The sequence below is a fragment of the Mytilus edulis genome, chromosome 4 (assembly GCF_963676685.1).
Source record: "Mytilus edulis chromosome 4, xbMytEdul2.2, whole genome shotgun sequence".
NCBI lineage: Eukaryota > Metazoa > Mollusca > Bivalvia > Mytilida > Mytilidae > Mytilus > Mytilus edulis.
In genome coordinates this window covers 24,340,305-24,353,468 of record NC_092347.1, presented here as the reverse complement: position 1 = coordinate 24,353,468, position 13,164 = coordinate 24,340,305, and the positions used below count along the sequence as shown (strand labels likewise).

Sequence of the window (13,164 nt, the reverse complement as noted above, 5' to 3'; positions counted from 1 at the left end):
CCATGGGATATTAAAAATCCCATGGGATAATAAAAATCCCATGGGATTTTTTTTGTCCCATGGGACAACAAATATCCCATGGGACTACAATAATCCCATGGGACAAAAAAAATCCCATGGGATTTAACCAAAATCCCATGGGATAATGGTAAATCCCATGGGATTTTGCCCTGTCCCATGGGATATTGAAAATCCCATGTTTTTATAATTCAAATTGCAAAATAAATATGAAAGTAACTGTAGAAAACCAATGAAATTATTGAATCCCATGTAATTCTGCACATTTTGGTTATATACATGATATTGTAGCTCTTGTTTGAGGCGGCGGCGGATTTGCAAATGAGTGTTTTGCAAATTAAAAGTGTCCAGTGTTAATGATACAGAATGATACAAAGGAAAATACTACCGGTATACAAGTCTGTGTCATACACAATCAGGGCTACTTTAAAAGACTGTTTTAATATTTATAGTATAACTAATCGCCGTATTTGAATATCAAAAATAAGACAACGCGTGACCGAACGACGTATGGATTAAACGAGTGCGCAGCACGAGTTTAATCCATAGCGGCGTTCGGTCACAAGTTGTCTTATTTTTGATATTCAAATACGGCGATTAGTTATTCTTTTTATTACATTGGTAAATGGCTTTTTTTATGAAATTAATGTAGAAAATGTAAGGAACTTTATCTTTTTCCTACGCATTGACAATTTGTTTTGATCCAACGTTATCGACGTCTTGACAACGCCTAATGTTGTATGACGTCAGAGAGTGAAATAACCACGTTTATTTCACATGTGAAATTATCGGTTTTTATCTAACTGGGAAATCAATGTAATTCATTGCAACCAATGTAATAAGATACCATATCTATACCTGTTATAAAATGACCATATCATGTTTATAATAGTTGCAGTTTTAAGTATGTCTTAATGTTGTAGCATACATGCGGGAGATTTGGAATGCTTTTAAATATTTCTGGATCAAACACTATTACAGGACTGAAAATACAAAAAGTAATAAGGTACAGTCCTTGGATGGTGTAAACTTCCCACTAAAACCATACACCATTACACCATACACCATACACCATTACACCATACACCTTGTACCATTACACCATACACGTTACACCTTTGCACCATACACGTTACACATTACACCATACACCAATGTCCATACTCCATTCTATCTGCACGATCCGAAACTACCCATAACGCAATTAAATTTCAATTATTAAGATTATTATTGTTTATGTTTACAATCCGAAAAATTAAAATAAAAAGAACTTCGTTTTCAACCAATAAAATGTTGTACACCGTTCATTCCCACCATTTACGATCGCACGTTACACAATCACGCCATTCCTCATACACCATTGCACCATTCCCCTTACACCATACACCATAGCACCATTGAATCATATGCCATACACCATTACACCATACACGTTTTTTGGGAAGTTTACACTATCCAAGGGCTGTATAAATATAAATCTCAGCCCCCCCCCCCCCCCCCCCGAAAAGATAATGGTTGTTGCCTCACTAAATTAATATCTATGGTGGTTCTCCATTGATTCTCGTTCATGATTCCAGCATTGTTTACCATTATATCAACGGTGTTGTATTTCTGGATCACTCGGGTGAAGAAATCTGAAAAACAGAAGGAAAATATATTATAAGGTTGTGTTATCATGACTTGATGCTCATGAAAAAAACCCATCAAATGTTGATTATACAAAAAAAAAGAAATGGAGGAGTGGATAGAAACATTGGGAGGGTGGAGGGCTACTAAAAGTGACAAAAACGGGAAGCTGAAATGAAATTTAAATCAAAGAACTAAAGAACTGAACATCGGATGACCGCAAGTTCTTGTAGATGGTCTGTCAAGCACTTGTCTCAGAAAAAAATACATCTCTATACCGGAAACTGAGGTTAATGTACAAATATCATTTTTTTCTGGGACAAGTTCGTGCGTGGATGATAGATTAATGACAGGGAATTAATCCTCACCGTAATGACTATTATATTGTAGTAATACAAATCAGTATACTCTGGTACATTGTTACATATTATATTAATACTTGTATATTACAGTTACATGTATATATAAAATTCATGCATTTTTATATCATTCTATTCTACTATATTTATAATAGTGCAGTGCAAGTGCATGGTGGACACGTCACTCTTTTGTAATAATTCTTTTGTTCTAATAGAATGGATCTGAGTAGCATTCGTATTAACCCGCAAAAAATCATCCATGCAGAGTTATCGTTTCTTGAGATTGCAAACGTTCTTGAGATATTCTTCCGATTTTTTTACTTATATGCATATACATATAACAAAACATTTTAATATTATCAATTTATCTTCTTTAAAAAGTATTTGACGAGTATTCATTGAAGAAATGAATTTATAAAAAGCGATACGGAATGTTATTTTGCAATTGATGATGTCTACATATTCATCATGTTTACAGATTGGTTAAAAAACAAAAACGAATGTTAAGTAATAGAAATCTAGGCGATGGCAATACATCGGAATGCCCTCACTGTAAACAAATGATAGTTGATGTTTTCGTTTGTCAAATTTTGCACATTTGCTCCCGTTACCTTTGAATTCTTCGTCTTTTTGGACATCACATGGTAGAAATTGCACATTATCGTCTCCGAAATTCTTTTTTAATTCATTTTCAGTTTGTTTCCCTTGCTGGACATCGACATCACAAAAGCATACCTAAGGACGAAAGGATATAATCTTTATGTTCACTATGAACATATATCTGGTCTGTTAATTGGAACTGTACTGTTTACCATCCGACAACACGATTGAAAATGTCTTTCATTAAACAAATATATAAAGTTGCTTTCAGAAACTGCGAGTTCTCTCAGATCGGTAATTTTAGTGGTTTTATTAGTTGTTTTTGAGCTTTGTATCTTTCTGGTTTTTATTAGGCTTTATAATTTGTATAACACGTAAAATTGAGAATGGAAATGGGGAATGTGTCAAAGAGACAACAACCCGACCAAATAAAAAACAACAGCAGAGGGTCACCAACAGGTCTTCAATGAAGCGAGAAATTCCCGCACCCGGAGGCGTCCTTCAGACGGACTACCTTCAAAAGAGTTTTAAAAAACGTTGTTCTGACGTCATGTGAAAACGATTTTGTATGAAGTAAAAGCATTTCTACATATAACTACTCATATAATTTATTGAATAGATTATTAATTTTGAAAAATATCAATGGTTTTGTTTCTCCAGATGAAAATATGATTTTTTTAAGTGATGACCTTTGACCTTGATTTTCGGCATAATTGTACCAGATTTAATATTTACGACACATGTTTTCAAAAACTACAGGATTTCAGCTTTCCAATGACCTATTAAAATCCCATGAGGTATTTAGGTAATTTAAATTTCTAAAATAGTCTTCTCCGCCGCTCCACTACATTGGCTAGAGATGAAGGGAAAATAATGGGCGTGCATAAAACCAGTTTAAACTCGCCGCATTTTTGTGTCTAACATAAGTCAGGAACCTTTAGCCTTTGTTGCTCTTGTAAATATTTTTATTTTGGTCCATCTTTATATATAGGAGCATTGAATGGGGTCCATTATCTTGATATAACGATACATAACATTGTGTTTCGGGACATGCTCGGGGCTCCCTCTGGATGTGTGATTTCACTACAGTAAAAACTACATTTGCGTCATTTTACAGGTAAGATTTAATTGGAAAGTTTAAAATGTTTATTGCTTCATCGTGAATGAGATTTTTTTTAAGTATTCCTCCTGGGTATTGGGTTACTTATAAAACTGAGTCACTTAGGTTTAATATTATATAGAGTGTTCACATGTTTGAGATTGTCAATTACAAGTTAATAAAACGGTTTCCGTTAGTTTTCTAAGAATTCAAATTGGATTGTTTTACATTTTTCATGTTTGTGTCGTTTATAGCATACTACAAAGAATGGATTATGAAGGCCATATGGTTGTCTATGGTGGCTTTAAACCACTTCATTTGACCTTGATTGTGCCTCATTGCCAACCATATCACATCTCCTTATTTTTATATAAAGGAAATGATTCAGTAGCTTTCTAGGACCACACATTATAGGCAGTTATCCAGTGTTTTTAGTACGTCCGATCCGTTGCTTTCATGTCTTGTGTTAGAACAAATTTTGGTTTAACTATGGAATATAGTGCTTTCTTTTAGTTTTTATGATGTCGTTTATTTATAACAGAACTGAGCTTTAACATTATTAGTGGTAACGATAACCGATTCTGGAAATATGCTTTGTTATGCAATCAAAACTTTAAGGTTATTATCTTTTGAATAAAATTATTTTTATACTATTTACCTGTACTTACATGTTGTATCTGTATTATTGGCGTAAATGGTGGTTTTTTTTGCGCAAATTGACTGAATACTTATAGTATTTGCGAAATACAAAAAGTAAACACTGACCACTGAACCACGAAAACGAGGTCAAGCGGGTCAAGATCAGATGACAACTGCCAGTTGGGAGGTGTACACCTTACGATCATTCCTTATATCAAACATAGAAGACCTATTGCTTATAGTATCTGCGATATGGACTTGACCACTTATACTTAACTTTGTTCACTGATCCATGAAAAGGTGAAGATCAATTAAAAAATCGTGTGACAGGCATGGGGACGTTGTATGATACGCAAATACCAAATATAGTTATCATTAAATTTTTACTTATAAGGGAGAAATTAACAATAACAAAACATCTTAACTTCTTTTTCAAGTATCCATTCAACGAAATCCTCATCTTCAATCACATTGACTGTTCTTTATTTAGCGATAGTCTATACACATGTCTTTGTTTAATGACTTATGATGTATGAACCAAAAAAAAATGATTTATAAATCAAACGATATTCCAATGAGCAAACTCTTTTCTCAATGATTTTTTAATGTGTTATTATAGTCCGCGCGAGATGCTGAATTTCCTTACTATTTTATTTTTAGGATTATTTGTTTACGAAATATAAGGTAAACAAGTAAATTATGGTTCTTTTTATGTTATAGTGTAAACACACTGGATTAAATAAGATCGATTTCGTCCTTTTTTTTTTTAAATACTTCAAGAACTATACTTATACATATTAGACTCTTACAAATAAGTATCACATATAACTCTTTCAAATCCCGCAAAAATATACGGGAATAACTAAGTTCGGGTACATGCATGCTTTGTTTATCAAATGAGAATCAAACCTGAAAATTCGCAACTCGACTTTCTTAACTCGCAACTCGACTTTTGTAACTCGCAACTCGACTTTTGTAACTCGCAACTTGACTTTCGTAACTCGCAACTCGACTTTCTTAACTCGCAACTCGACTTTCTTAACTCGCAACTTGCAACTCGACGATAAGAAACCCTCCTTTTGGGTAGGTTAAAGCTTTTTCCAGCAATTTATATAGTTTGTTCTTATGTTGTGCTGTAACACCACTGTCTCAGGTTAGGGGAACATGTTTAACCCATGCAGTCGTTTGTTGCAGTATATCATATTTCTTTTATTATTATTGAATTTTTACGTATTTCATGCCGTTAATTTTATCGTTTTTTACATTTGTCTTTTCGGGCTTTTTTTTTTATACTTTTTTTATAGTTTTTTTTAAACTGAGTTTAGAGGTAATAAGCATTATATACACATTTTATTAAATTTAGTTGAGACAAACTTAAGTTAAGAGAACAGAAACTAACAAATTCTTTAATTTTTCCACTTGTAAAGGGGCATTTCCCTAGAATGCTTGTAATCACTGAATGGTAAAGATTGCTTTAATTTATCAATTGGTAGTAAAGTGAATATTGCATTGTATATATTGTATAATACTAAAATAACGAGGTCCAATTTGTCAGCCGTCATCACGTAAAAACGACGAATCAAAGAATTCAACTTTATATATAACTAATATAGTACCAAGGTGTAGATTAAAAATTACACCACTCCAGGCCCTTTTGTTTTCCACGTAATTAATATTGCCAATAATTAAGAAGTTCGGGTCGAGTCCGATACCGATACCAAAAGTATATTCACCTGTTACCTATTACCTTATCTGTACGTTCCGCATCTGACAGGCGCAACACCAAACGGTGTATTCAGGATTAATATGCTATATACACGGGTCATAATCACAGGGTTGACACTACTAAATTGTCAAATTGTTACCTATTGTAGTATTTTAATCAGTAAGACTTTCTAAGATAACAGTACGAATACTAAAAATCTGGACTAAAAATAAGGCGAAAAGGTAGAGTTTTCAATTTGTTAGTGGGCATGACGTAAAACAGCGAATCAAAGAATTTAACTTTATTTAAAACTAATATAGGACAATGCTGTTGATTAGAAAATACTCCATTCCAGGACCTTTTGTTTTCCAAATAATTATCTTACCAATAATTGATAAGTTCCAGTTCGACGGGTTCAAACAGAAAGATTTGAAAGCAGAGAAAACTGTGTATCTTATAATCGGCATGACTTTATCAGATGACAATACTAATACTAAAATAAGGCTTACGCATAGTTATATACTTTAATTCAGTCACGGATCCGCGATATCACGGGTGTGTTCTAGTTGTATATATATAGCATTGATTTAAGTTGATTCAACTTCTATTCTGTACATAGAAAAATAACTCCAATTCATTGACTTGAAACTACAAAAATGCTTGTTTTTTGCCCCTTTTTGGTCCTTTTTCCCCAGACTGTTTGCCCCATAACCCTTAAAATATATCTCAACCTTCTACTTATGGTATTAAAAATAGTGGTACAATTTCAGAACAATTGAAATACTTGTACACAACTGATTGTTCTGACACTTGATAAATGCTATTTTTGAGACCTTTGGGCCCCTAGTTCCTAAACCTTAAGGACCATAACCCCCAAAATCAATCCCAAGCTTCCTTTTGTGGTTATAAACTTTATGTTAAAATTTTATTGACGACGACGCCGACGACGACGTGATACCAATATACGACCTCAAAAATTAAATGCGGTCGTATAAAAAACGGCTGCCAAAACGACTCAAGTGTCGTCTTTTAACATTTACAACAATTTAACAAAATATATCACTCAAATGCCTATTTTAGTTAAAAAAAACAGGTTGCTTTATTTAATATTTATCTTACTAACAGTTTAGTTCCGCACAAAGCAGGCCAGAAAGGTAGTTATTACAGTTATTAAAACAGCTGGATTTCTTGCATGCACATTTAAAAAGTTCCTGACACGAGTATGCGACGACATGCAATAAAGTCTATTTTGGTCTCCAACTGTCATCAGTGGCGGATCCAGAGGGGGACGTACAGTGGAGATCAGTTCTAACCTCTCATAAATTCTGTCAGAATCTGTCAGGAGAACTGTTCTAGAACAGTATGTAGAACTGTCAGCCTGACACCTTTTAGTCAGTTCTAGGTTAGAACTGTTCTAGCTAGAACTGATTTGGTCAGTTCTACCTAGAACTGATTTGGACAGTTCTAGCTAGAACTGATCCTGACAGTTCTACCCTAGAACAGTTTTAGACAGTTCTAGCTAGAACTGACCAAATCTTTGGTCAGTTCTACTTCTAGAACAGTTCTACGGTTAGAATTGATTTCAAATTCTACGGCTAGAATTGATTTATAAATTCTACGGCCAGAATTAATTTACAAATTCTATGGCTAAAATTGATTTATAAATTCTACGGCTAGAATTGATTTATAAGTTTTAAGAAATATTTGTCTTAATATAAAGGCTTCGGCAAAATAGCGATTAATATTATATAGAGTTTTGCTATTTTTCCGGTTTTATTTCAGATTTATAATCGGCAAGAGAACATGTTTAACCCCGCCATATTCTGCATGTATGTGACTGTTCCAAGTCAGGAGCCTGTTATTCAGTGATTTTCTTTTGTTGATGTGTTACATAAATTATTTGTGTTTCTTTCATTTTTTGAACATAAATAAAGCCGTTAATATTGGAAGGCCGGGGGGGGGGCATTATTATTTCATTTATTTTACATTTGTCATTCGGGGAGTCAGGATGACTCGTTTTACATAACAAAATTATCTGACTTTAATGAAATACGTTATTCCGGCCCAAACCCCCAGGACGGATCCAGCAGTTTAAAAAAAAAGGGGGGGGGGGGTCCAACTAAAATTTATTGTCCTCATTCAAATGCATTGATCGTCCATAAAAAGGGTGCTGTACAGTAATTCAGTTATAATTCTAGGTCAAGAGGGACTGTAATATATATACAAGTTATAGCAATATTGGAAAACAATGACCTCAAAATTTTGTACGCATGAATTTATAGTGCCAGCATGTCCTCTTTTTATTCAAAGTATTGAATCGTAAACAAATATCAATAGTTTTCATACTTCAGACTGAGTCGTGTAATAAATTTTTTGACCGCATCAATCTAAACTGACCTTATTTGCTCTTTCGTTCTGCAAATCTATATAGCTGTACAGTAATTCAGTTATAATTTTAGGTCAAGAGGGACTTATATATACAAGTTATAGCAATATTGGAAAACAATGACCTCAAAATTTTGTTCGCATGAATTTATTGTGCCAGCATGTCCTCTTTTTATTCAAAGTATTGAATCGTAAACAAATATCAGTAGTTTTCATACTTCAGACTGAGTCGTGTAATAAAATATTTTGACCGCATCAATCTTAACTTGACCGTATTTGCTCTTTCTTTCTGCAAATCTATATAGCTGTACAGCAATTCAGTTATAATTTTAGGTCAAGAGGGACTGTAATATACAAGTTACAGCAATATTGGAAAACAATGACATCAAAATTTTGTTTGCATGAATTTATAGTGCCAGCATGTCCTCTTTTTATTCAAAGTATTGAATCGTAAACAAATATCAGTAGTTTTCATACTTCAGACTGAGTCGTGTAATAAATTTTTTGACCGCATCAATCTAAACTGACCTTATTTGCTCTTTCGTTCTGCAAATCTATATAGCTGTACAGTAATTCAGTTATAATTTTAGGTCAAGAGGGACTTATATATACAAGTTATAGCAATATTGGAAAACAATGACCTCAAAATTTTGTTCGCATGAATTTATTGTGCCAGCATGTCCTCTTTTTATTCAAAGTATTGAATCGTAAACAAATATCAGTAGTTTTCATACTTCAGACTGAGTCGTGTAATAAAATCTTTTGACCGCATCAATCTAAACTGACCTTATTTGCTCTTTCTTTCTGCAAATCTATATACATGTAGCTGTACAGTAATTCAGTTATAATTTTAGGTCAAGAGGGACTGTAATATATACAAGTTATAGCAATATTGGATAACAATGACCTCAAAATTTTGTTCGCATGAATTTATAGTGCCAGCATGTCCTCTTTTTATTCAAGGTATTGAATCGTAAACAAATATCAGTAGTTTGCATACTTCAGACTGAGTCATGTAATTAAATCTTTTGACAGCATCTATCTAAACTGACCTAGCTTATTTGCTCATTCTTTCTGCAAATCTATAAAGCTGCATAGTAATTCAGTTATAATTTTAGGTCAAGAGGGACTGTAATATACAAGTTACAGCAATATTGGAAAACAATGACCTCAAAATTTTGTTCGCATGAATTTATAGTGCCAGTATATCCTCTTTTTATTCAAAGTATTGAATCGTAAACAAAAATCAGTAGTTTTCATACTTCAGACGGAGTCGTATAATAAAATCTTTTGACCGCATCAACCAAAACTGACCATATTTGCTTTGTTTTATGTGAGTCTATATAGTTGCACAGTACTTCAGTTATATTTTTTTTTACTGTAGTATATATAAATAACTGCAATATTGGAAATTGAACAAACATCAGTAGTTTTCATACCTCAGACTGACTCATGTAACAAAAATATGTGTCTGCATCAATCAAAACTGACCATATTTGACAGCATCAACCAAATCTGACCATATATGACTGCATCAGCCAAAACTGATCATTTTGCTCATTCTTTCTGCAAATCTATAAAGCTGCATAGTAATTCAGTTATAATTTTAGGTCAAGAGGGACTGTAATATACAAGTTACAGCAATATTGGAAAACAATGACCTCAAAATTTTGTTCGCATGAATTTATAGTGCCAGTATATCCTCTTTTTATTCAAAGTATTGAATCGTAAACAAAAATCAGTAGTTTTCATACTTCAGACGGAGTCGTATAATAAAATCTTTTGACCGCATCAACCAAAACTGACCATATTTGCTTTGTTTTATGTGAGTCTATATAGTTGCACAGTACTTCAGTTATAATTTTTTTTACTGTAGTATATATAAATAACTGCAATATTGGAAATTGAACAAACATCAGTAGTTTTCATACCTCAGACTGACTCATGTAACAAAAATATGTGTCTGCATCAATCAAAACTGACCATATTTGACAGCATCAACCAAATCTGACCATATATGACTGCATCAGCCAAAACTGATCATTTTGCTTTTTTTAATGTAAAAATGTGTGAAGCGGGTTTTTAATAGTGTGCACCACATTTTTTATGTTATTTCTTATAATTTAATTCTAAATTCCATTTTAAACCTTGCCAAACCATGAAAAAACGTTGATGACATTACGGTCACATGACTAACTTATGTCTATGGGCGCTGATAACACAATAACGACAGAAGACCCGTTACATCCAAACTTAAATTATTAAATAATGAACCGTCACAAAAAGTGACTTTTTAAGTCAGTAGTTCATGATGGTTTTTTTTAAACAAAACTATTTAAACAGCATCATCCAACACTCACATCACTGATTCATATACTTTATTTTAAAATGAAAAGTACATGTATGAGAAGTTCTCTTCTTGGAAAGGTATACTGACTTTACTGTTAATATAATTTGAAGAAGGAAAATGATTGGTTTTGTTTGAAGCCTTACGTCCAGTGGCAAATATTTCATTCATGTTCAGATCGAGTATATTTTTCTTACGTTCCAGACTCGCAGATATTATTCATTATCGTTATGGATAAGTTTGGCAACGAGATAATGCAAATCTGAGACCTCAGTGCAAATGTACATAGTTTTCTTGCGTTTAACAACACTGTGTTCATTACTATGATATATCCCATAATTCATCCACTGTACATTTTTCGTTTGAACATTTGTCAAAACAGAATCTTAAATCATGAATGTAAATCCAAGGCAAACAAGGTAAGTTAAGATTAAAATTCCATGAATTAAATGTAGAGTTATATTTACGAAGAGACTGTTAAAAACGGGGAACGAAGAAACGTGAAAAATCATGTTTCATTTAAAATCTAATAAAAATATTTCTCCGATGAGTTGGATAACCTCCTATCCACTTCGATATTTGTACATGTAACTTTTGATCAGTAAAAAATATAGAAACATCTTATATTATATATAGTAAAGTAATTGGAACTGATTTTTTCTTCTAAATTCTAAATTGCCCTTTCTGCAGTGACGTCATTTAGAACTGTTCTACAGTCCTGACTGATTTAGTCAGTTCTGCTGACAGTTCTACGGTTAGAACTGATTTGGTCAGTTCTACCTAGAACAGTTTTAGACAGTTCTACCCTAGAACTGATCCTGACAGTTCTACCTAGAACTGATTTAGTCAGTTCTACCTAGAATTGATCCTGACAGTTCTACCTAGAACAGTTCTAGGGTAGAACTGTTCTAGCTAGAACTGTTCTAGGACAGGTTAGAACAGTTCTATGACAGAATATTCTGACAGTTCTAATGAGAGGTTAGAAGTGATCTCCACTGTAGAGGGCGTACGTCCCCCTTTGATTGGATTTTTTTTTTTAAATGATTAATCAGACAGACTTCGTGAACATTGCTATTTCCCGTGTACTCTAATATTATTTTTTTTGCGACAATTCTCTACTTATAAAGAGATATTTTGCTGGAATTTACTGATTGTCAAAGTCATGTGATTCACTATGACTGAGTTGACCAGTCCGTCGAACAAACGTCACTCAGTCATTTTGAAATTCAAATTAAAGTAATACATAATTACTTAGGCTGGGAATGACAATAATAACACCATCAAAGCGACAAAGGATTGAGTAAGAACGTATTGACTTCTATTTCACTATTCCACCAAACAGAAAGTAATACTCTATAGACTATTACACTCGCATGGAAGAAAAAAATCCACAGAAATATTATTTACCTACGAAAACATGTTTAACCCCAAACGCCAAGCCTATTTTAAAATAACATAGCTGAATTATGATCCCAAGTCTGTATAAGCTCTAGATAGATTTAACGTCTAAGGTACGAACCATTTGATTTGAGGCCGCAGTCTTAGATATCTGCGAGAAAAAAATTGACTCTGAGTTTTGCCTTAAACAAGTTCTGACCGGAACTGGATTGAAAACAATAATCTTGTCCACTTTTTTGCTATTAAAAACAAAAATTTCCAACAGAATTATTTAGCATTTATTGAACATGATGAATAAAAACGGGCGTATTTTGTTTTTTGTTGTGGCCGGGGTTTGCATGTCTGACCGGAATGTCTGTTTCGCCGAACTGATATTTGTTTACTTTTTTCAAGGCTTGACTGAAACCTGCCTGCTGGGTGTGGCCTTTATGGCTCCATTTGTCGAACGCCATTCATAAATACGTTGCCATTTCAGACTCATTTGTAGCCTTTGGTTTGTTTTGAACCAGTCACTTCCCTTGTTGGGTGAAACATTTTAACCAAACATTTAGATAAAAATTGTTGTTTGTCTTTCTTAACTCGTGTCGGTCGTATTGTAAATTTCATATAATAGCCCGGTGTATATCTTGTTTACAACAAGGAATCTGCGGGGTTACGCTAAATAAACATACAACAAACGAGAATTTCCATGTCCATTTTTTATTGACAAGACAAGTCCCACATCAAATATACTAGTACATAGTTTGGGATCCATCCAATCATTTTTTAATCGACAATTAATGGGGAGAAAACGGCATCAAAATATCCAACCCTTACACCTAAACTATATAGAATATACATGCCCCATAAATAAATTAAATAAAAAGTGCATCATTTACACTTATTCTGTGTTTTTAACCAAAAAAAGGTCAAAAAAATTGTTCCCCTCGCTCCGCTCGCCGAAGTTTATATACTTCGCCTCCCCCTTTCGAAATTCCTGGATCCGCCT

General features: G+C 33.4%; 1 protein-coding gene across 2 annotated transcripts in view; it reads right to left on the bottom strand.

Moving 5' to 3' along the window:
* The window catches only part of LOC139521754 (15-hydroxyprostaglandin dehydrogenase [NAD(+)]-like), a 42,407-nt gene that overhangs the window by 27,078 nt on the left and 2,165 nt on the right, over positions 1-13,164 (bottom strand). Inside the window, exons 1-3 of one of the 2 annotated variants that reach the window (XM_071315338.1) lie at positions 3,118-3,201; positions 2,615-2,738; positions 1,546-1,652 (exon numbers count right to left, since the gene is read on the bottom strand). In XM_071315338.1, the coding sequence (XP_071171439.1) occupies positions 1,546-1,652; positions 2,615-2,738; positions 3,118-3,186 (300 nt within the window). In that variant the 5' untranslated portion in view covers positions 3,187-3,201. Of the gene's footprint in view, positions 1-1,545; positions 1,653-2,614; positions 2,739-3,117; positions 3,202-13,164 lie in introns of those variants that run through there. The other variant, XM_071315337.1, reaches the window with a different exon arrangement.